Source organism: Petaurus breviceps, unplaced genomic scaffold, assembly GCF_028583685.1.
Source record: "Petaurus breviceps papuanus isolate PSGF00001 unplaced genomic scaffold, PetGlider_PUasm1.0 140, whole genome shotgun sequence".
NCBI classification, from domain to species: Eukaryota; Metazoa; Chordata; class Mammalia; order Diprotodontia; family Petauridae; genus Petaurus; species Petaurus breviceps.
The window spans coordinates 50,618,974-50,643,921 of NW_027185698.1; the positions used below are offsets into that span (position 1 = coordinate 50,618,974).

Sequence of the window (24,948 nt, forward strand, 5' to 3'; positions counted from 1 at the left end):
GCCTTACCTTTGACCATGGGCAAATCACTTATCTCTTTTCAGCCTCAGTTTCCCCATCTGTAAAGCAAGGGAAAAAAGACTTGTATTGCCTAACTTAAAAGAATTATTGTAAAATTTAAATAAGATGATAAACTCACAGATTTTTCCACACTTGACAGCTGTTCTTTCCACTCATCTAGAAATAGTAAAGGAGAAACATGCAAGAGATATCAATACATATAAGGTCCTCAAGTTTGTTTCTTTTGTACATATCACAGGTATGTTATTCCATGTTATGTTATGATGTTCCATATCAGTCCTTCATTCTCTGTGAACTGCTTTCTGGATCCCCAAAGAGTTTGGTGGTTTTGCCTATACCCTATACTCAACCTCTGTCAGATCTACTTATCTACTGCCCAAAGTGCCCTATTTTCTTTCATCTTTCCTCTCACAGAGGCTATTCCAAAAGGCAGCGTGGTTTAGCAAATAAAGTACTGGTTTTGGAGTTAAGAAGACCTAGGTTCAAACCCTACCTCAGATTATTACTAGCTGTGTAACCCTGGACAAGTCACCTAACCTCTCTGGATTGGTTACCTTTTTACTTAAGTTGTAAAACAAGGGGAATGGATTTGATGTTTCTTGAAGATACCTTTCATCTCTGAATATATGATCCTCTAATTCCAGAAAGCTCAGCTCCTACCAGTTCACTAATTGTCTCCATTAGATGTACAGCATTTAGGTTACAAACAGAAAGCCTTTATTTGTATTTCAGTCAGCCAGATTCTTCAGTAAGGAGATACCCAGTGAAAATGCCTCTTCCCAAGTCTCTGTCCCCTGAAACCTGTCCCTCAAGGCAGCTGTAATTGAATCTTGAATTCTGCAGCTTTCAGGTGCTCTAGTCATAGGTTTTCCATTAAGTTAAGAATATCCAGAAACTTTATAGCTATAATCCTGGCCAAAAAGAAGACCCAGTTTATGTCCAAGTCATGCCAGTGGTAACATAAATCGTGGATTGGTACCCAGTCTCCTCAGGTCTTGTTAACCATGAGATTTGTCTTTTGAAGCCTAGCTGGAAAGTCATCATGAACCCCTAAAACTGGCTATCATCCACGTCTGCTTTCTAGGTGTAGGAGCTCTTGGGAGGGGGGGTTTGGAGATGTATTTTAGAAGGTACTATATATATCCTGTCACATGGAATCCACTAAAGATCATCCTTGGCTCTTTTTAATGTATCCACAATTGTATCTAATCATCTCCACCATTCTGCAGCACCTGGCAAAAATGGGGAATTCGCCATGGTATTAAATGGTACAAAGGCTCAGTGCCACCATCCCTGTATTTCCTGAAAGAATCAGAAATCCCTATCCTTTAGGAATCTTTGGAGATGAGTGTGTGGAGAGTGTCCTCCCAAAGAGGCTCTGATGTTTTGTGAAGAGCAGTATGTCCATTTGCCCTCACTGCCCAGAAATGGTACCATCTCCTGTTAGTCCTTGACCAATTATTCCAGACAGTGATGTTTATTATAATCTGATATCTATAGGGGAAGCCAATGAATGAAACACTTTCATATGACTCCAATTCCATATGACCAGCTAGAGCATACTTTCATGCCATTCAAGCCATGTAACATCCTGGTAATATTCCAGAGTTTCATGAATATCATCTTTGACAACTGCTGGGCTATGAGGTTATGGTTGACCTGGAGGACATCCTGGTATGCTTCCAGGAACATGACCAGCACAACCAGCTAGCCTGCAGTATACTGGCCTGTATCCACAAATACCAGCTCTATGGGAATCTGGAAAATGCTAGTTCAACCAGGGTATGGAATTCCTGGGGTACTTCATGAGCTAGCAGAGAGTAAGGATGGGCCCACACAAAGTGGATGCCGTACAGAAGTTTTGTAGTTGCATGGATTACTGCAGCTACTTCATTCCTGAGTTGTTCTTGTGAGAGTCCTTCACCAAACTGTTACAAAATCCAAGTCTTCCATGGCCAAAAACATCTTTAGGAAACTAAATCACATTTACATATATGTACCTCCATCTTGAGATATTCCAACCTTCACCAACAATTCATTGTGAAAAGATCCCCCAATTTGTAACAGAAGCCATTTTCTCCTAGACCAGGGGTGGGGAACCTGCAACCTCCGGGCCACATGTGACCCTCTAGGTCCTCAAGTGTGGCCCTTTGACTGAATCCAAACTTCATAGAAAAAATTCCCTTAATAAAAGAGTTTGTTCTGTAAAACTTGGACTCAGTCAAAAGGCCATACACATGTGGCCTTGAGGTCACAAGTTCCCACCCCTGTCTAGACTGATCACAAATCCACCCTGTTCCACTGATGTGTATAGTATTTCCACATACTGAGACATAGGTACACACACACACACACACACACACACACACACACACACACACACACACACACACACTGGTAGAAGAAGCTCTGAGCTTTAATGGTGGCATTCGAGGCTTAGCACCATCACTTAGAGAGGGCTCAGCACCTGGTTATCATTCATATAAACTACAAGAACCTCAAAACACTGGAGCCAACCTGCATATTGAAACAAAAATCACATATACTACATATTGTAATTCATTTGGTTCTGTTTCACGATACCTTCCCTCCCGGGGTACAAGAACCAGTTAAGCAGTGAGCTGTTCAAGAAACTCTGGGTGTGGAACAAGCTCACCTCTTGAAGGTGGACTTACAGTCAGAAAACCTGGCTGCAATCCAGCGTTAGCACAAGAGGGAAAGTAATGCAACGGTATTGCAGAGGCAGGAAGAGAGCAGGCATTGTAAAGTTTTCTTTGCTTTTTTTTTTATTTTTGGATGGCTTTTTTTTTTTTTTTTGTCAACAGGCAGTTGTTTTTCTATCCAATATGTCCCCCGTTCTCATTAAAGAAGGAGAAAAAAAAACTCTAACAAATATGCATAGTCAAGCAAAACAAATTCCCTCATTAGCCATGTCCAAACATACCTCATTCTACATCTTGAGTCCTTTACCTCTCTGTCAGGAGGGGGCTAGCGTGCTCTGTCACTAGTTATCTGAAATTATATTTGGTTATTGTATTTTATGTCCTTCAGAGTCCTTCAGTTGTCTTTATGATATTGTTGTCCCTGTATAAACTGTTATCCCGGTTCTGTTTACTCTGCGTCAGTTCATAAAAGTCTTTTTAAAAAATTCTTAATGAACATTTCAACTTTCAAGCATTTAAACATTTTTTTCTCCCTCTCACCTCTCCCTCCCCAATTGGAAAAAAACACACCAAAACAAAATGCTTTTTTTTAAAACAAATATGTATAGTCAAGCAGCACAAATTATCATATTGGCCATACCAAAATGCATATCTCATTCTGTATGTTAGTCCATCATCTCTATGTCAGGACATGAGTGGCATGTCATTGTTGGTACTCTGGAATCATGGTTAATCATTTCATTGATAATAATTCTTATGTCTTTCCAAACTGAAAATTGTTCATTGACAATGTTGATATTATAGTATAAGTTGTTCTCCTGGTTCTGCTCATTTATGCGCATTAACTACATTAGTTCATATAAGCCTTCTCAGGCTTCTCTGAAACCATGTCTTCATTTCTGGTTCTTTGCCACTACAGAAAGAGTTGCTATAAATATTTTTGTACACATGTGACCTTTTTTTGGTCTCTGCAGCATAGTCCTCATAGTAGTGGTGCTGAGTCAAAGTATACTTATGGGCACAGTTCCAAATTGCTTTCCCGAATGGCTATTTCAATTTGCACCTCCACCAAAAGAGTGTTAGTGGGCCTGTTTTCCCATAGCCCCACCAGCATTTGTCCTTTTCCTTTTTTGCCAATTTGTTCTCTCTGCCTCAGGCTTTCTTCTTCTCCAATCCATTCTCCACAGCTGCCAAAGTGATATTTCTGAAGCTTGGGTCTGGTCATATTCCCCTGCTCATTGTTTTTTAGGATAATATATATGAATTTCTCTTTTTGGCATTTAAAACCCTTCACACTGACTCCAATCTATCTGATTTCACATTATTCTCCTTCACATCATCTGTTCCAGCCAAAACTGCTCTATGTATTGTTTCATAGGTGGCATACATGCCTTTGCATAGGATGCCATCCCTCCTTACCACTGCCTTTTAGTATCACTAACTTCCTTTAAGACTCAACTAATATGCCAGCTTCTACTGGACGTTTTTCCCATTTCCCCCACCCCCTGTTGTTAGTGTCCCTCGTCCCTTTCAAATTTTATTTACTTACCTCCTTGCTCGTCTACCCCTACACCTAGTAGTTTGTAAGCTCCTTAGATGTAGAAATTATTTTGTCTTTCTATCCCAGAGCTTTAGACAAAGTAGACAATGAAATGCTCTTTAAGCTCAATTTGAATTAAAATCCTGGTACTACCAACTGACAGAGGGCTCCTCTTCATGAAAGATAAGCTCTGTGTTGTCCCTGATACTGCAAATTCAAGCAGCCTGCAACTTAGCTCCCAGCTGGATACCTTCAAGGTCTTCTAGTCTATCTGCATTTTCTACTCCTCTGAATCCCATGCTTATTCCACCTTTAACAGCTTTTGGGTATTACAAGGTATTATTTAGAGGGATGGATATGATCTATGTTCCTCCTCAGGAGGAGAAAAACCCAGTGAAGATTCTGGAAAAGAATGAAACATTCTCTTACATCAAAGAACACAGCCCAGTTTTCCTGGTTGGGTTGATAGTAGGACTATAAGAACTGCATATGGTTTCCTGTGCACTGTCAAATACAACCTCTGTATTAGATGTTTTTGCTTATTTTTTTTTTCTTTTTCACAAGGAAGGGTTCAGTTTGCAGAGAGAGTGTGGGAAATGATTGTGATGTAAAGACAAAAGGAATCAATAAAATGTACTTAAAATAAAAGAAAATCTACTTCATTTTTCCAGAAACTACTCTCTGTCCTTCTTAAGTTTTTAACCCCATCTAAGACTTTTTGTTCCCCCACCAATTCTCCTGAAGACTACTGGAGTGGAGCGTACTTTTACACAGAAAATACTAATGAATGACTTTACAGCTCTCAGTCAAAACTGCTTTCATATTCATCAGTGTTCTGAATGTGAGCAGGAGATTTGAAACACTTAAAGTCATTCTTTAAATCAACATGTGTTCAACACCATAGCTCTGTAACAGCTCCTAGCCAATGTTTTCCCTTTTTTTTTTTAACTTAAGAAAATGAGAGAAGGGGGTGGCTAGGTGCAGCAATGAATAGAGCAGCAGCCCTGGAGTCAGGAGGACCTGAGTTCAAATCCGGTCTCAGACACTTAACACGTGTGACCTCAGGCAAGTCACTTAACCCCAATTGCCCTGCCTTCTCCCCTCCAAAAAGAAAAATAGAAAATGAGAAGACTAACTCAAAACAAAAGTATTTAACTAGACAGAATAGCAAACTAACTAACAAGGACCCATCACCATTAGTACACGCGCGCGCGCGCACACACACACGCTCATGGATTTCTGAGCCACCACTGGGAAACTGAAAGCTCAAACAAATCAAGTTTCCAGGGTTGCCTTGCATGTGGTATAATGCCTCTTCATCTCCACAGCTCCCATTGCATCCCAGCAGATTTGATGATGCCATTTGTTGGGCTGCTTTCTCCAGAGCTGTGGCATGCTGACACGTCTTCTGTTGGGCTGCTTTTGTTGCCGACTTTCAACTGCTACTTTTCTGCTGGGTCGCTACTGCCAATACTTCACTGCTGAATTACAGGTTGGTTGCCCCTTCCCCAGCAAGTGCACCAACAGCTTTAAAAACAAAGTTTGCAGGGGTCTGGGGGGAGGGCTAGCCTATAGCCTCAGGGCTGCTTCAGCTTTGTTTGTTTGGGTGTGTATGTGTATGAGAGTATAACCCACAGTCATACCAGGTGATGCTAGCAAGGAGTCCTTCATGTTAAATCCACCTTTTTGACTACTCTCACTAGGAACTTCTCTAAACTTGGTTAATATTTGGGTTGGGGTGGTGAGTAAAATTACTCTAGTACTAGAATCATGTAGATTATCCTGGAATTTCATTTGCCTGTATGGTGGAGAAAATTACTGCCTTCCCATTTATAGACAAAGATAAAAGTGAAATGCCTTGCCCACAGTCACTCATGGTAGTAAGGAGCAGAGCTGGGATTTGCATATCAGTCCTTTTGACTCAAAATCAAGTACATTATCCATTGTACAACAGGCTAAATCATTTGAAGAAGGCACTCTCAGGTTCAACTCAAAAGACACCAAAATATACTTGGCAACATGAACAGAAATTTGTTAGTAGACAAAAGCCTCCTTAAATACGGCCCAACTTTTCCAGGTTGGGATAAACTGAGTTATTGTTGGTGGGGGGTGGCATACATTAAAAAGACAGTGTCATCCTCTAGGGAGAGGAGATACTTATTGATCATGTTTATATCAATCAATCCAGAGTTAAATTTCCAATGTGAAATAGCAAAAGAGATGGAGAAAGCAGTCAAATTAACTAAAAATAATCAATAAAATCTGGAGTTCTCCCAAAGAGATATGAACTCTTCTAATCTATAGGGCTGGACCAAAGAGGGAATAATGTGCCTGTCTATGGCTTAAGGAATCTCAGAACTAATATTAATCCCCTCCCCGGAAATAGTGATTACTGATTGTTCTTCTGAGAATTTCAACCAAGCTTTTATAACTAGGTTTTCAAACATCAGACTACTTCAATGGGAGGTGTGGCTATTTGTATTATTAGATTACACTCATTCCTCGATCTGAAGCAGACTAGCACTTGATCATAAAGTGTTAATTCATAGAGTGTGAAGTGCCACAAAGTGGCAATCTGTTTTCCTGCTAAGAATTCTCATTTTACCCTGCCAAGGTGCCTGTATTATAGCAGGCAGAGTGAGGAAGAAAAGGATTAGCTGCCTCACCTCTCATGTCCTACTCAATGGCCTGACATGTTACTTTCTCCATTACTGAACCAAAGCTCTTTAATGTGGAAAGACCCCCTGTGATCCATGGCTGATTCAGCAAGAGTGCATCGATGTGCCTTTTTCTCCAAAGTCACTTTAATACTTGTCATTTTCCTTTTTTTTTCTGTCAACTTTGCTATTTTGATGAATGTGAGGGGTGTTTTCTACCAGCAAAAGTCAGGTTAGAATTAAAAGTAGTTCCCAGTTCCTGGCATTTGCAGGTAGAAAACTCCCCAGAAAATCCTATCCTTTCAAAGCTCTGTGATGTCTGCCACTACGGTTCTTAAAAACCATGATAAATAACTTCACTGGTAAATTAAACTTATGAAAGATTCTGTTTGAAAGTAAATGGAGATGGAACTACAGAATTCAAGAGTTGGAAGGGCTCTCTATGGCCATCTAGTCTCATACCTGAAAGGACTTGCCAATATAATGTAATAAACAAAAACAGCTCCTTGAAGACCTGCCAGGCAGAGAGCCCACCAACTCCTGATGCAGCAGTTTGGGATGGCTTTAATTGGTGGGAAGTTTTTCCTGGAATCAAGCAACTTTCACTCCTAGATTCTGTTTCTTCTGCCTGTGGCCAAACAGAACAAATCACATCTCTCTTCCATTTAACATCCCTTCAAAAACTTGAAAGCAACCCCACCTCCAGTGCAAAACCCCACTCAGACTTTTCTTCAGAGTAAATATGGAGATAAACTTCCTTAAACATGTAATCCTAAAAAAAATAGGATACCATTTAAACAGTGGCATCCTTTTAGAGTGGCTCTAGGGTATGATCATCTATCTTTTCATGTGAGTTCTCTACCATTGAGTCTAGAGTCTGTGAAGTGAGATTTTCTATTCAATTTAATTCTATATGTGACTACAGCCCACGTGGTTCTTCAGTTAGGGTACACTTCATGGTTTTATGAGAACTACTGGTCACACCCAAGTCCCTTACACGTTTAGTTGTCAATGTCGTCCAGTACTATTAGCCTGAGTTTCTGTCTTCAGTCCTCCCAAAGAGATATGAACTCTCTTAATCTATAAAGTAGGTAGATGCCTAGGCTCTTTCCTCCAGCCCACTCCATCCCAGCAAACACCAACAGATGGTGTTCACCGGTAGAGAATGTCCTAGTTTTTTTTTTGCCCCTGTCAAGTTCACCAAAATTATAATTTTGAATTTCTCTTGTCTTGCCCCCGCCTCTCCACACCTGTGCTGAGATCTGGCTGCCTGAATTTAACTATTTGCATAATCTGTCTCATCACTGAATCACCCACTAGATTGACTTGATCCAAGAGAAACAAAAATGATTTATTATTGTTACTGTTATTATAATCAACATAAGAATCTCATCAGATGGGGTGGCCAGGTAGCACAGCGAGTAAGAGCACCGGCTCCAGTGTCGGGATGACCCGGGGATCAAATCTGGGCTCAGATACTTAGCACCCACCCAGAAACACCTGGCCTTGTAACCTTGAGCAAGTTACTTAACCCCAATTACTTTATTTAAAAAAAAAAAAGAATCTCATCAGAAATGATGGAAAGGTTAGGGGTATTTCTTCTGTTAGAACAAAATTCCTGCATAAAATTCACAGAAAAGCAAAGCGTTTTCATGGTTGTTATTTAAAGCAGAGGAAATACTTCTTTCTTCCTAAAATTGAATTCATCCCTGTAACATATCCAGGGGTGGGGAACCTGTGGCTTTGAGGCCACACGTGGCCCTCTAGACGATCTGTCAAAGGGCCACACTTGAGGACCTAGAGAGAGGACCACATGTGGCCTCAAAGCCACAGCCTCCCCACCCCTGAATATATTGTGTGGCAGCGGAAACTTGTCATATTTAACTTGCAGTTTAAAAAACCAACTTGTACATAAAAGAAGTTCATCGTTTCATAGATAATCCTGTCCAAACTGAGAAGGCCAGACATTGCCCTGTTGATCCCCAGCCTCACTCTAGGTCATAGGGTTATAGACAGAGAGCTGGAAATTACCTTAGAAACTGTCTATTCCCAGACCTTCACACCCTTTGACCCACAGACTCCATAAGTTGGCTTATAGCTCAAGGAAGTCTTTGACAAGAACAAAGTCCCCATATACACCAAAATATTTATAGCAGCCCTTTATATAGTAGCAAAGAATAAACAAACTGAGGTCTGTGGTGAATATAGAGAAGCATGAAAAGACCTTCAGGAACTGATGCAGAGTGAAGCAAGCAAGAAGAGGAACCAGCACCGTGAACAAAATCAAAAGTGAATGAAAAGAGATCCAGTGCGGCTCAGAAGGGGTGGGAGGGCGCTCCCAGTGCACCCCCTGGAGGAGGTGGAATGTCGCACAGTGCCCGCGTTTGGGGCTTTTTTTGATGTACTGATCTACCCGGCTGATTTTTTCCCTTAAGTACTATTTTCTATATGGAATGGCTCTCTAGGGGAGAGGAAAGGATACTAGGAGAAACTCTGGTGATGTAAAAAGAAAAAAAGGACATCAACGAAAACTTACCCAGAAGAGAAGTCATTGTACAGATGAGAAGACTGCCGCTCAGCTTGTAGGGCAGTGTAGACAGAGATCTGGGCCTGCAGTCGGAAGCCCTGCGCTTCACATACGTAGCGCTGTGGGACTCCTAACCTGTCTGCCTTGGCTTCCCCGGCTGTAAAATGGGGATGATACCTGGCATTTACCTCCTAGCGGAATAATAACGTTTGCAAAGCGCCTTGCAGACCACAAGTGCCCCACAAAGGCGGTTTATGATTACTGCCCAAGGGCAGACGGGCTCAGGATGTGACCCCGGCACGGGGGGGGGGGCTTTTGTGGGTCTGCACCCCTGCCCCAGTTTGGGGCTGGACGTTGTTTTTCGCAAGGATCGGGGCTGCCAGCCCTGCCGCGGCGTAGGGACGAGGGACGGGCGGGTCTAGACGGCGTCACTTCTTCCGAGGCCCCCAGAGGCCTCTCCCGGAGCGGGTCTTTGGGACCGCCTGAGTGACTGACAACTCGTACGCCCGTCCCCTGTCCCCCGCCCGGCGGGTGGTCGCGCGGGGTCCCGGCTCCCCAAAGGGAGGGGCTGCCACCGAGGAGACAGCAAGCAGCTTAGACACAGCCTGCTTCCGGCCAGAGGGCTGCCTCGCGGGCTGGAATTTAAAGGCAGGGTCAGGGGGAAGGGGGCGTGCCTGAGAGCGAGGACACGGGGACAGGGGCGTGTCAGAGAATAGGGGGGCCGGGGTGGAGGGGTACGGGGGGCGGTCTGTAACGAGGGGGAAGGGAGGGGGCTGGAAGTCGGAGAGTGAATTCAAGGGGCGGGAAGGGAGTTTATGGGAATTGAAGAAGAGGGGAAGGGTCGCGTGGCCTGAGCGCTTGAGGGGCGGGGCCAGAGGGCCCTCCTCTACAGAGAAGGTGAAAGGGGGCGGAGTCCGAGAGCTGAGAAGGGTGGGACAGGGTCACGCCATTAGGGAGCTGAGGGGGCGTGGCAGAGGGAGGGGGCGGAGCCTGGGCTGAGGGGCTGGGCGGGAGGCCTCTGTCTCTCCGCGCGTTAGAGTCTGCCGGCTGAGGGGGCGGGGTCGGAGTCACCGGTCTCCCTGAGTTCCGTCCGTGCAGAATCTACCGCTCCGTCTGTTCTCTGGTTGAGCCGTCGCTGTGTCCCGACCCGCTGCCGTCATGGAGTCCTCACCCGCCCTGGTAAAACCAGCTGCTCCGCCGCGTGTCAGTGGGCCCCACGCATTCGTCCCCGTCCGAGTGGGCGCCCGGGCTCGGCGCAGGGACGGGGCTGCGGCCTGAGCCCTGCCTTCCCTTCCCACGCCGGGGCCGCCCCGACGCCCGGCTCTGCCCTCGGGGAGCCTCGGGGATGAAGGAGCCTTCGCCCGGGGTAGGGCCGGGGCGACGACGCCCCACCGCGAGGCTTCAGCCTCTGCCCTCTGCCCTTTGCTCTCCGCCCTCCTGTTGCCTTAACCTTAGGACAAACCTCTGCAGCTCCAGGGAGCGCCCCGCCTTTGCGCGGGGGTGGCGGGCCCTCCCAGGGTTGGGGAGTGAGGTAGAGCCCTGCAGGTGAGGCAGGGTGCGGGACCCAAGGCCGAGAGCCCCGGGTTCAGATCCTGCGTGGGCCTCTATCTGTGCCCGGGGGTTTCCCTTAAAATCTTTGAGCTTCCATTTCCCCGCCTGTGCCTGTAACGTGAGAACTATAAGGCTTTTAGTGCCAACCTACCCTCCCCCCCCCAGGGCTGGCTTGAGGCTCAAGTCCGACGGTGCAGACTTTGAAGACTGCTGTAAACGTCCCTTGTCCCGCCGCCTCTGGCTTCTGTGCCCCAGCCTCATTCAGTCAGCGCTAGTCCCATTGTAGGCTTGCAGACATTCACGCTTACATGTTAGGGTATGCTGGAGACATTCAGCTTAGCACAAAATAAATGCCACGGGACCATGCTTTGGATTTTTGTTTTTCCGTTTAAAATGTGCATTTACAGAAGACATGTTAAAAGTTCCCATCGCTGTGCTTCGTTGAATGCTTGTACCTTAGAAAGATGCCTATTTGGACTACTAATTCTGACTCTGACTTGGACCTGTAAACTCCCTCACCAATATCACCAGAATTATAATTTTGTAAGAAACAAGTGTTTCTGTAGCATATGTGTGGTGCCATCTGACATGTATTCAGAATGTTATGCCTGTCTTGGTTCCATTTAGGCATAGACCTTTTTATATTTTAAGTTTGGAGACTTCTTGATGTATATCTGATCTGCCATTGTTTATTTACTTAGGATGCTTCCCTTTTAATTGCGGTTTTGGTAGTTGGTGCATCGGTATTACTACTGTCTTTAAGGAACATGGGATCCCCAAAGAAGAAAGACCTTATCACATTACTGGATCCAAATACAAAATACCCACTGCCCCTGATTGATAAACAGGTAACCTTCTGTGTCCCTGAAGCTAACCAAACGTTCCCTCTGCCAGGACATCTGGAAATGGAGGGCTGTTCATCTGGCTAGTTCATGGGAGCTCTTGAAATAGAGAACTTTTATTGGCTGTCTTATACAGGGGATTCTTTTTGTGTATGAATCGAACCATATGGCCGTTGAAGTCCCTTCCAACCCTTACATTCTGTGATTTTGTTGTTTGGAAGGATAGGCTGTACACTGATGATGGGGAATCTGGCAGTGAATGAATATGCTTTCCATTGTTTTCTCGGGAACATGGAACCTCTTTGAACCTATTCTATAATCATCAAAGCTTCCATCCTTCTGCCCTCTCCCCAGCCCAGGAAAAAGGACTCTCTGTATTTGGAAGAGACAACATGGCTCAAAGCCGGGGAAAGGAGATTTGTATTGAGAGGATAGGGTTTCTTAACCTAGTGTTCTGAAATGTGTGGTTTAAAATAATATGTTGATAACTATTTCAGTGTAATTGATTTTCTTTGTAATCCTGTGAATTTCATTTTATGCATGGGTTTATCCATAGGTTTCACCAGATTGCTAAAGGGCTTCATGATATGTAAAAGGTTAAGAACCTCTGGTGTACAAGATATCTAGTATCCTTTAAATTTTTGCTGACTCACAGTAAGGAGGAGTTTTTGTCACCTATGAAAGATGGCAACTTAACCCCAATTGCCCTCCAAAAAAAAAAAAAAGAAAGATGGCAGAATTTCCCTCCCTTCTTTAAGTCTCAAGATTGTATCAGGACTGGGACCAGGGCTGAAGATGGAATTTTCATTTCTTAAGAAGGTTCTTGCCCTACTCCTTTTGGCTCTAGGCTGTGTACTAATTTGTGTTCTAGGGTTTATGTCTCCTTAATGTCTTGTTTCCTCATAATTCTAAGGCAGCTCTGTCTGCCAAGAGATTGAATTGCATGTGGAGTGAGGTAGCAAACATGATTTCTCTCCTTGACTTCAACAATGATTTCTCTGCTTGGTCTCAGCAATCATTAGGATACAATAACCCTTAGAAATACTTAAAATCACAGTCTTAAATCTCCTGTATAAGTATGTGCATCATAATGAGTTCATTTGAAACACTGGGTCAAATATTCTGCACATGCAAGAACCTGATAGCGACATTTTCTTCTTTGGTCAGCTAAGAAGGAGTTTATCCTCTGACAAGTGTGTGTAGTTCCCTGCCAAGTCACTTTCCTCACGTATATAAAGGGAAGGAAATGAATACTTTCTGAGGCCAATGGAACTTTCCTTTAGTGCTTATTCACAGTCCAGTACCATATACTGTACTGGCATGTAGGGCACTATAAACCCTGAGAATGATGGAGTATTCTTGTTTTTTCTCTTTCACTAGGAAATCAGCCATGATACCAAGAGGTTCCGGTTTGGACTTCCTACATCAGATCACATTTTAGGGCTCCCCATAGGTAATAATGATAACACTTGTAATATTTCCCCCCTGTAATTCAGCATTTATTAAGTCTGCTATATGCAAAGCTCCATGCACTCTCTGTAGTGCTTTATTTGTCAAAGCATAGGATTACAGCCAAAAGGAAGCTTAAAAATCATCCAGTTCAGCTCTCTTTGTTTTTTCAGAAGAAAACTGAGACTGGGAGAAATTATTGCTTGCCCAGGATTATATGGGAAGTTGATAGCAGAGTCAGAATTCTGATCCCAGCCCTCTACCTTTAAGCCCAGTGCTTTCAAGTATTTGATTTAGTGTGGTTCTCATAGCATCCCTGAGATGGAAAGACTGTACAGATAGCATGTTAGCTCCATGTTAGCAGAGGGGACGGGAGTGTGGCAGCTCAGATATTTTAAAACATTAGGTTATCCAGGTCATTTGGATTTAGTTTTCAGTGGGTTATGTGAGTATTGTTGTTGTTTTTCCTGCAAATTTCCTTTTGTATCCCCTTGTTTTACAGATGAGAGAACAGAGGTCCAGAGTTTGAGAAATGATTTGCCCAGGGTCACACCAGTGAGTCAGTGGCCCAGTGCTCACCAAACCTAGGTCTCCTGTTGTCTAGTCTGCCATAAAACACTATCCCTTGGCATAATCCATTTCTAATTTTTGTTCATAGGCTGATGTGAAATGTTTTATCAGAAGCAGGGCATCATAGTGCTAATAATAATAATAATGGATATTTATATAGTACTTTAAAGTTTCCAAAGTACTGTACATACCTTCTCCTATGAGCCTCATTTTTAACCCTGAACTAGATACAAGTATTATTATCCCCATTTTTCATAGGATAAAACCCAGGCTCTGAAAGTTTAAGTGACTTGCCCATGGTCACGCAGCCAGTGATTATCAGAGGGAGGCTTTGGACCTTCCTCACCCCTCCCTGCAGTTCTAGGTGGCCTTGGTGTGTCTGGTGACCCAGGGTCTGGTCCTAGCTGCCACTTAATAGCTATGTGATAGGGGGCAAGTCACTTCCTTTCTCTAGATTTGAGTTTCCTTACATGTAAAATGGGAACATAATCTTGTCCTGCTGGCCTCCCAGAATCTTGAGGATCAAATGGGGTAGATGTGAAAGTGCTTTGTAAATGGCAAAGCATCTTCTAAATAGATGGGATCGTGGTTTTTTTCTTCTATTTTTGTCTTTATTAATTTGTTTATTTTAGTTTACAAGATTTACTTCCACAGGGATTGTGATTTTTAAAAAAAACATATCTGGTTGGGATAGAGAAAGTGTATGAGTGTGAGGGGAGGTAGGGAAGGCCAGAAGGAACAGGGAGAGCTGGAAGGAGCCACCACAGTCAAAACTTAATGACTTTATTTATCCACAGCTTTTTGGGGGGAGAGCAAATAATTGAGATCCATCCTTTAATTCAGTGAATAGAATTGAATGAGCTTCATCGACTGATTTAATCCAAAGACATTCCCCAGATTTTATTCTGCTCCATGGTTCCACTTCCTCTTTATCTTCAACTCTTAGAGTTGCTGCCTTCCAGGAACCAAAGGATGTCAAATATTCTGTCCTCTTTTGGTGGTAGAACTGAGGGGCACTGAAATGTGCAGAAGCAAGGCCAGCAGAGAACCAGAAGGCCTGGTGAAAGCTTGTGTGTCAGCTGAGTAATTAAGAATTGGGTTAAGGAAAAAAAAGCAAAACAAACTACATTTGTATTTAACACACAGGTAGAAGACTAGGGAAAGGACATCCAGGATTCCAAGGCATTTTCAGAGTTCTCAGAGGCAGAGATAAGATCTCGGTTGTACAAGCTGCACACAGCTGGCAAATCTCACCTTTGATCTGTATTGCCCTTGTTTTGCAATGTGGGCAGGGAGGGACTTTTCCCAGATTGGGTGATGGCTTATACCCTGACACTGGCCAGATTCCAAATCATGGTCTCCCATCAGCTCCCACTGATTAGGAGGCTCAAAGCCAAGGCTTCTGAGAGCTTTTTGTGCTGCAGCTGCAGAGCTATAATGACCTCTGTGTCAGGTTGTTTGGTTGGGTCTAGGGAAAACTCAGGTTATATGACTAGTTATTATAGTTTGGTGCTAGTAACTATTCAAATAAAGTACAGAGACTTCATGGGGAGGGGGAGTCAGGAAACATGCTATAAAGTCTTAAATCAGGGCTTCAGGAATAGTTTGGTAGTGAGCCCAGACACTGGGTCACATATTCTGTGACAGCCACAGCCAGAACACATGGATGTCACCAACATGCATGATGAGGGTGCAGGGTCTTTGGTGGCTCTGGATGGCACAGATACATATCACATATTCTCCAGCACAAGCTGGTTTGGACAGTGCTTTGAGATTAAAATGACATTGCATGTAGTAGGTACTTAATAGACATCTGTTGTACTGAAATGGATTTTCATAGCTGTATCTCATTTGATTCTCAAAATAACCCTGAATAGAGGTGATTATCTCCAATTCACACATGAGGAAACTGCTGTTTGTAGAGTTGAACCGATTTGACCTGACATGGTTATTGAAAGGCAGCGCTGGAGTTTTTCTTTGAGATCCTCTGACTTCCAGGATAAGGATTCTTTCACTGCTCCACTGGGCTTTAGTGTCCTGTACATTTCTGCTCACACAAAGATGTAGAACCGAAGGAGATCTTGTAGAGATCATCTGTTCTCATTCTAATTTACAGAGAAGGAAACTGAGGCTCAGAGAGGAAAGGACTTGCCTGAGGTCACACAGCTAGTGAGTCGTGCAGCAGGAACCTGAGTCTTTTCATGCCCATTGTACTGGGATGGAAAATATGAGGCGAATAGCAACATTAAGTTGTTGGAAGAAAAGAGAGTTTTGTTTTAGTGAATAGTATTCTCTTTTTAACAGGGAAATTGTTAGAAGTTATAGATAAGACTTGCTCTCCTTGACCCCAGAGGGCAGAACTGAGAGTACTCGAGTAGGATTTACAAAAGGACAGATTTTGGCTTGCTGTAAGGAAAAACTTCCCAATTATCAGTGGAATGGGGCACCTTAGGAAGGAGTGGGTTTCCCCTTCCTGGAGCTCTTCAAGGAAAATCTAGTTGATCACTTGTTAGAAATGTTATAGGTAGAAATCTTGTTAAATATAATTGGGGTTGGGACAGCTGGGTGGTGCAGTGGTTAGAGTACTGTTCCTGGAGTCAGGAGGACCTGAGCCTCAGACACTTGACATTTACTATCTGGGCAAGGCATAACCCTGACTGCCTCACCAAAAAATACATATATTAAAAATTGAGGAAAGGTGGCTTCTGAGATCCCTTCTAAAGCTGACATTCTTTGATTCTGTGAAATGTTCTTTACCTTTCCATCAGTTCTGAAACAGATCTATCTTTGGAGTTTTTCCTGGATATTTGTGATCATATTCATTTTAAAAAGAAAAAAAAAGAATTCTCCACAAAACCCACTTTTTATTTTTCTCCTCCTTTAGGTCAACATGTTTATCTCTCTGCCAAAGTCAACGGCAATCTAGTGATCCGGGCCTATACTCCCGTTTCTAGTGATGAAGTAAAAGGCTATGTGGACCTTATTATTAAGGTAAATTCAGGCAGCACCATCTCATCCTAGGTGTGAAAAGGCATGAGAAGTTTAAAATGTTATATTTTGGAGAACCTTAAAGTGATACACAACTGTGACATTATTCACCTGATTCATAAGACTGTGAGTGTCCCCTCAAAGATACAGGAACCCAGTCTGAGAGCATTTAATAACCGTTCTTTGCCTAAGCATGCTGTCATTCAGAATCTTCTAGAACTAACTCATCCAAATACACACATGTATATACTGTGTTTCCCCGATAATAAGACCTATCCCGAAAATAAGCCCTCCCCTTACTGTGTAAGATTCCTCTAAAATCAGCCCTCCCCTGAAAATAAGCCCTATTGAGATTGCTACTGTAGTGAAGGTGATCCCCTGCGCTACACGCTACATTACGGTACCCTCTGTATGCACCATGCCACCCCCATGAAATGCACGCAGTGCTCCGAGCTGCATCCAATCAGAGCTGCAGCAGTGAGCGTGTCATCCTGTTCTTCCCCAGTGATTTGCTTGCTGGCGCCATTGAGAGCAGTGCCGCGGAGGAGAGCTGAGGCAGGACAACATAAGCCCTCCCCTGAAAATAAGCCCTCTGGTGTTTTTCTTTCCAAAAAATATAATAAGACAGTGTCTTATTATCGGGGAAACACGATATATATACATATGCAAAACAATAGAAACACATTCTGATATACATGTTAAATAAAATAGGCTTCAAACTTGCTTTTCTTGGGGCAGCTAGGTGGTATAGTAGATAGCTCTGGAGTCAGAAGGACCCGAGTTCAAATATGGTCTCAGAGACTTATGAATTATGTGACCCATGGCAATTAATCCCAATTGCCTCCCCTCTCCCCCCCTCAAAAAAAAGGAAAAGGAAAGGAAAATTGCTTTTCTTTTACAATTTATAATAAATTCAAAATGTGATTTCCAAAGCCATTCTGCTTATTTGTGCTTATCTTCTGTGCATTTTTGGAAAAATGCTTCAGTGAAACTTAAGAACTCTGAATGAAACATAATTTTTGAAAGTGGGCAACATGGGAATTTATTTTACTTGACTAAGCATATTAGTTAAATGATTTTTTTTCAGTTGAGGGTGGAGTGGGAGAAAAAAAATCAGGTTTATTAATTGAAAAAAAGAAAAAAACACTTGAGTGACCCTTTTTTTTCTTTTCCCAATGTTCTACTTTCTCTTTCCCCACCCACCCCCTACTGGGAGGACAAAGAAAAAAAGAGGAACAAAATTCTTGTAACTAAGAGCTCCAGTCAAGCAAAACAAATTCGCATATTGGCCATGTCCAAAAATATGTCTTCTTTTTCTGCATTTTGAGTCCGTTATCTATTGTCAGAAGGTCTAGAATCATCATTGGTCATCGCATGCATTAGAGTTCTTAAGGCTTACAAAGTCTTTTGTCTTTACAGTGTTATGATTGTATAAATTGTTTTTTGTGATCTGCTTATTTCAGCCTGCATTAGCTTATACAAGTCTTCCTAGGGTTCTCTGAAACCATCTCTTTTGTCATCTCCTTAGGTCACAACAGTGTTGCATTTATAAACCATAATTTGTTCAGCCATTCCCCTATTGATGCCTTGCTGTAACAAAAAGAACGGCTATAAGTATCGTTGTACACATGGGCCCATTTCCTCTTTCTCTGATCTCTTTGGAGTATGGCCTTAGTGGTGATATCTCTGAATCAATGGATGTGCACATTTCAGTGATTTGGGGCATAATTCCATACTGCTTTACTTTAGACCAGTTAATAGCTCTACAAATAAGAGGATTAGTGTGCTTGTCTCCCAGACAACAATTGTCATTTCTCATTTTTGTCATCTTTGCCAATCTCATGGGTATGAAGTAGAATCACTGAATTGTTTTAATTTGCTTTTCTTTAATGTTTTTTGTGCATTAAACATGTGTTTAAACATTTTTTGTGCAATTGTTAATATCTTTAATTTTTTTTCTTTTGAAAACATATCCTTTGTTCATATCCTTTGATCATTTATCTCCTGCAGGATGGATGTTGTTCCAATAAATTTGAGTCAGTTCCATAAATATCTTAAATATATGAGACCTTTGTCATATAAAACTTGCTCCATAATTTTTGCCTAGCTTTGTTTTTTTAGCATCCAATGTTAACCACTAGTTTTATTTGTGAAAAAACTTAAATTTTATGTAATAAAATTTGCTCAATTTTATAATCTTAGATCCTCTCTGTTCCTTATTTGGTCATGAACTTTTTGCTCTATCCACGGTTGAGCAATATAAGTCTTAACTAACAGTGAAATTACCAAAAATTGGCTTATAAAACTACACTAGCATATACCAAAGTCTTATCAAGTCCTTGTTTTCCAGGTTTACTACAAAAATGTGCACCCTAAGTTTCCTGAGGGGGGAAAGATGTCTCAGTACCTGGATAACATGAAGATAGGGGATACCATCGATTTCCGAGGGCCAAACGGGCTCCTGATTTATGATGGACCAGGTACTCCTGCTCATGCCCAAAGACAGGTCCTTTTGTTTTCCAAGGTATTTTGGGTGGGAAAAAGATGGAGCATGTTCTAAGACATTTTCATCATTCTAAAGACAATACTTTCCAGAAGATTGATATAACGTAAGACTGTCACTTCAGACAAAATATTCTATTTATTTTTTTCATTCAACAAAAACATAATGTATGGCTGCTGTACGCATGACTGATTCTGTGCTTGACGCTGTAATTACTGGAAGCTTTTGTATTTCCTTCTTTACATACTTGTGCTGTGTTTGCTGTTGTCAGAGAAGGCCTTTCCTTTTCCCTGCTCCTGCACTGTCATACTCCTTAATGTGGGCATGTGGGAGAGGCTATGGCTTTCTCCTTTCCCATTTAACTGGGAATAATCCATCTCTTTACTAGTTTACTCTTCTAGGGCAGTGGGAAAAGGAAGTATATTCTCTGCGATACACTAAGGAAAGTTTGGGAAGTTGTGCTCCTTAACATTTTTTTTGCAGGTAAGCTGGCAGTCAAACCAGATAAGAAGAGTGAGCCTAAAATGAAGTTTGCCAAGAATTTGGGAATGATTGCTGGTGGGACAGGTGAGACTTTCCTGGGGGTGGCATAGTGCTTTGGAGAGAAATCTGAATCTGGAAGGACAAGTATAAATCTGACTACAGATCTCCTTGACTCGCATGGATATCCAGGTTTTAGGGTTTTTCCCTAAATCACTGAACTTTACAAAGACTTCAAGTCAGGGTTTGAATTTAAGTGATGAGCCTGTAGAGCTCTTTCATTTCAGCAACACAACCTTTCCTAAAGGTGTGGCAGTTGCTGTCACATATTAATTCAATGGGGCAGACTGAATGGGCCTACCTATGTAACACTATTCCTCCCTGTTCTAGAATTGTAGCTGAGAAAAGGAGAAAGAGCTGGATTGTTCTTTGCATCCAAGCAAAACTGCAATGAGCAGATTCTTCATACCTCTAACTTTAGAAGGAAGGGTGTGGACGAAGCTTAATAGATACAGAGCAGCCAGGGTCCCCAAGTTTTCTCCTGTTTGGGCATCTAAATAGCATCCATCCATATACTGATTCCATCGAATCCAGAAAATGAAAGAAAATATTTTCTCGGATGTGTTCTAGGAATAACACCAATGCTGCAGCTGATTCGGCACATTACCAAGGACCCAGAAGATGGTACCAAGTGCTCCCTTATCTTTGCTAATCAGGTTAGGTAACAGTTTATTCTCTGTTTACTCTCCCTGCCCTTGGAAGGCATGAACATTAAGCTTTAAGTAGGGCAGGATTAATCTTTCTTTAACAGACTGTGTGCTTTGGAATTTCTGTTTGAAGGTATTTTAGTTTAGGGGCTATTATCTTCAATCATTCAACAAACATGGAAGAGGAGCTACTTGGTGGGAAATGGGGTCAGAAGGGAGAAAAAGCACCCTTAGCTTTTTGTGCAAAATATTCAAAATACCCCATGCCTCTACTTCCTCTCCACTCCCTTAATTCTAAGTCCTCTGTATACTGACGTCGGACCTAATCAGTTGATGAAAATTTTTTCCAAAATCAGCAACGATCTGTTGGCCAAATCTAGAGGCTTTCTCTAAATCCTCATCCTGCTTGACCTCTCTGCTGCTTTTAACCCTGTTAACTACCTGCTCTTGGATTCTCTCTCCGGTCTAGGCTCTTGTGACACTTTCTCCTGCTTCTCCTAGCAGTTTGATTGCTCCTTCTCATTCTCTTTTGCTACTTCTTCATTCTGGACACGCTCATTAATCATGGATATCCTCTTAGGTCTCCATCATGGGTCCTCCTCTCTTCTCTCTAGCTTACCTCCTTTTGTGATCACATTAGCTCTCATAGATGAAATTATTGATGCAGGTGATTCTCAGATCTCTCCATCTAGCCCTAACCTCTCTCTGGAGCACCAGTTGTACATTACCCACAGCCTCTGGTACATCTTGAACTAGATGTCTTACAGACATCTCGAACTCAACATTTCCCAAATGGAACTCATTATCCCAAATCCCCCCCCCGATTCTGTACTGCTCTTACTATCGAGGGCAGGCACCACCAGTGCTTCGAGTCACCTAGGCTCATAACCTCAGTGTCATTCTTGACTCTGCCCTCCCAGCACATATCAGACCTGTTACCAAGTCTTGTCATTTCTACCATTGCATCATCTCTTATATATAACTCCTTCTGTGTACTCACACCTACTGCCCTGGCTTAGGCTCAGATCACCTCAAGCTTGAACTATTAGCCTCCTGATTGGTCTCAAGCCTTCAGTCACATCTTTCATTCAGTTGCCAAAGTCATCTTCCCAAGTAGCCAGTGTGACCATGCTACCCCACTATAAACTTTCCATCCAGGATCAACTCTAAAATTCTGTTTGGCTTCCAAAATCTTGAACAGCTTGGCCCCTTCCTCATCCCTTTAAACTTTACTGTGTTTTTGCCCAGCATCTAACAGGGCGTGGCATCCTGTTGTTGCTCAATAAATGCTTGCTGATTCATTGAATACTAATGAACTTAAATGCCTGTCCATGCATGTCTCTCGCTCCCCTTCCCCTACCACACAGTACCTTTCTCCAGGTCCTGGGGGATATGACAGTATCTCTGAGCCCATCTAGCTTGATTCTTTTTCTCAAATTATGTTCCAGCTTCTGTGGTTTTCTCAGTTTCTCTTCTCCCAACTTGCCCCACGTTGGCTTTTGCCACATTACCTTCCAATCTTCATTCTTTCAAATTCCTCAAGACTTTCATAATACCTGCTAAAACTTTATCTGATTTTTCTCATTTGAAATCTGGATCTACATGTGTCATTTGGTCTTTCTACATAGGTAATGCCAATGTGCCTGTTTATGCTGGGTTGACTGTAGTCAGTATTTGGTTTTGACATACTGTTGATGTTAGACTTCTCCATTCCTACCGGAGTAGTAAAGAACAAAGTCTAGGAAAAATACTTGTGACATTTCTTCAATGCATATCTTTTTTTCTTTCTTTCTAGACTGAGGAAGATATCCTACTGAGAGCAGAGCTAGAAGAAGTGGTGAAGAATCATCCAAACCAGTTTAGTCTGTGGTACACTCTGGACAGGCCTCCTAATGGTAATCCTTATGTGCTTCCCTCCGCTAGAAGTATGGAGAGTGGCACTGCTCCTAGATGTTGAGTCAGAGGGCCTGGGTTCCAGTCCTGGCACTGATCCTACCTTCCCTGTCTAGAAAGTGAGGGGTATGGATTCAGTGATTACTAAGGTCCCTTCCACCTCTAAATGCCTTGATCCTTTCACTTCCCTGTCTCTTTTCACCATAGTCAACTGTTTTAACTCTCTCAGATCCCATAGGTTTAAGTCTTCTCAGGTCAGGACTGGCTTTTGACCCACTTTATTTTTTTATTTTTATTTTTTAAAAGCAATTGGGGTTAAGTAACTTGCTCAAGTTTACACGGCCAGTTATTTTGTGTGGGGGCCAAGTATCTGAGGCCGGAACTGATCCTGGGTCTCCCAACGCCGGCTCTCTTACTCACTGCACCACCTGGCTGCCCCTTTTGACCCACTTTAAAGAGCTCTGACTCAGTATTACAGAGTAACACTTCAGATCACTTAGCAGGATGTAACAGGTACAGTCTTTAATCCATTGCCTCCTATCTGTGTCTGCATAAAGTTACCTTGGCAGGGTGAAATGGGAGTACTTCATATAGGGTAAAGTAGGAAAAGCAATTTAAAAGACTGGAAAGGCTAGTTCACCAACACTTTTGTGACCGGTGCCAGTCTGCTGCAGCTCAGGGCAGAAACGTGATCCAAAACGCAAACAACCCTTTCTGGCCTAAAGTTCCTCCCTGGGCATTTCCCAGCCTTACTGATGGACAGGTGCCTTCTGGCCATCTGGCTGTTGTTGCTCATCCTTTGTTCTCGAAGAGGACCATGATATCAGGGAGTTGATGCCGTGACATGCAAGTGAATTGGGTTTAATGAGGGAGCAAAGCAGTATAGGCTCAGTCTAAGCACTCACCAGTTAGCTTCACATTAAAGACAAATCTGACGTCAGAAGCTTTAGGGAAATCTCCATAGAAGGGTAGTTAATAATGCAGTATTGGCAGGGGGTTACTGGTGGCACTGAGAAGTCAAAACTATTGGCTGCATGATACTTCCTCCAGGAAGGGTTCGAACCACTTGGATAGAGCCCCGGGTTTTTAAGATAATTCCCAATTAAACTTACCACTGTTTCCTCTGATGCCATTTCAGATTGGAAGTATAGCTCTGGATTCATTAATGCAGACATGATCAAGGACCATCTTCCACCACCAGGAGATGATACTGTCATTTTGATGTGTGGTCCTCCTCCAATGATCCAGTTTGCCTGTCAGCCCAACCTGGAAAAACTGGGCTATGCTCAAGACAAGACTTTTGCCTACTAACAAATTCCTATTAGCAAGTGTATCTTGATACTTTTTGTATTGAACTTCAGGATGTCTTGTTCAAAGCCTGTTCTAAAATAGTATGTTTTTTTAAATGTTAAAGTAAGTAGTTTTCTAAATGATTTTCTTTCAGAATGAGTTGCAAAATTGAAAAGCACATACAAAACTTCTTCTTGCCTCATTATCTTGTCCAAGATTTCTGTGTGCTCTTTAAGTGTCTTGGTCAGAGAAGCTGTGCCGAAGGGATTCAGTAGTACACTGTTCATGTTAGACCCAAACAACAAGTGTTGGTAATTGATTTGCAGAACAGCATTTGGTTTTATATTTTAGAGAAATAAAATTTGTGTAAAATAAAATGTAAAGTCTTGTGTGTATTGTAGATGCGTGCATACCTCCAACTCACAATTCAAGAGATAGTTCATTGTCAAAAGCTTTGGATGGCTAAAAAGCTAGTCTTTATACTAGTGTTTTCTGTCTTCTAGCACAGTCCTTAAGAGAACTATCAGCAGGTAGGGAATCGTAGAGCTTTCATATAAAATAGGTAAAAAATTAATTTCTAGAAGAATAAAATGGACTTCCATTATAGAAATGTTAAAATCCAAGTTCTAGTCCAAAGGAATACTGGAGTGGGGAAGGGCAAAGCAGGCAGGAAGGAAAGCAATCAGGAGTGAATGAGCACATGACAAATTATGGCTGCTGATGTCAGTCCCACAGAAACCCATTGCGATTGGCGTCGGCTTAAAGGGCTGCTGTCTCGTCCAGGTGAAGTACCCCAGCTTGTTTAGCCATTCCCCAGTCAGTGGGCGTCTGTTTTGTTTCCAATTCTTTGCTACCACAAAAAGTGCTGCTATGAATATTTTGGTGCTTTTTACTTTTTACTTATCAAAGACCTCCTTGGACAAAAGGATATGCACATTTTAGTCACATTACTTGCATAATTCCAAAACATTTATACTGAGATATTAGTTTTTGTTCATTTTAAACCTGTAACAGCACTGGAGAAAAAATTCCATTATAAACATCTAAAGAAACAGGTAATCCTCAAAGTAATTTTATCAAAACAAGCTTGCCCATGTCAGACTTCTACTTATTAAACTCAGATGACTCCCTATTGTAGGATCAAAAACAAACTCCTACATTTGGCATCTAAAGCCCTTCACAGCCTGGTTCCAACTTGTTTTTTTGTCCTAATGACACTTTACTCTCCTTCACAGTCTGTGGTCCAGGCAAACTGACCTGACTGCTCTT

The 24,948-nt window shown here is 42.4% G+C and overlaps 2 protein-coding genes across 4 annotated transcripts in view; one reads left to right on the plus strand and one right to left on the minus strand.

Annotated features, from left to right (window-relative positions):
- The window catches only part of PIGG (phosphatidylinositol glycan anchor biosynthesis class G (EMM blood group)), a 163,623-nt gene extending 153,569 nt beyond the window's left edge, over window positions 1-10,054 (minus strand). The window contains exons 1-4 of one of the 3 annotated variants that reach the window (XM_069072745.1): window positions 9,416-10,054; window positions 7,342-7,507; window positions 138-175; window positions 8-57 (exon numbers count right to left, since the gene is read on the minus strand). In XM_069072745.1, coding sequence (XP_068928846.1) covers window positions 8-17 — 10 coding nt within the window. In that variant the 5' untranslated portion in view covers window positions 18-57; window positions 138-175; window positions 7,342-7,507; window positions 9,416-10,054. The remainder of the gene's footprint in view (window positions 1-7; window positions 58-137; window positions 176-7,341; window positions 7,508-9,415) is intronic. The other 2 variants (XM_069072737.1, XM_069072753.1) reach the window with 2 other exon arrangements.
- Window positions 10,055-10,402: 348 nt separating this feature from the next.
- On the plus strand, window positions 10,403-24,056 carry CYB5R2 (cytochrome b5 reductase 2). The gene is made up of 9 exons (XM_069072886.1): window positions 10,403-10,585; window positions 11,659-11,805; window positions 13,180-13,252; window positions 16,703-16,809; window positions 19,157-19,286; window positions 19,793-19,876; window positions 20,420-20,505; window positions 22,292-22,391; window positions 23,528-24,056. Exons 1-9 carry the CDS (start codon window positions 10,565-10,567, stop codon window positions 23,698-23,700), a joined length of 921 nt encoding a protein of 306 aa, XP_068928987.1. The 5' UTR covers window positions 10,403-10,564; the 3' UTR covers window positions 23,701-24,056.
- Window positions 24,057-24,948: the final 892 nt, after the last annotated feature.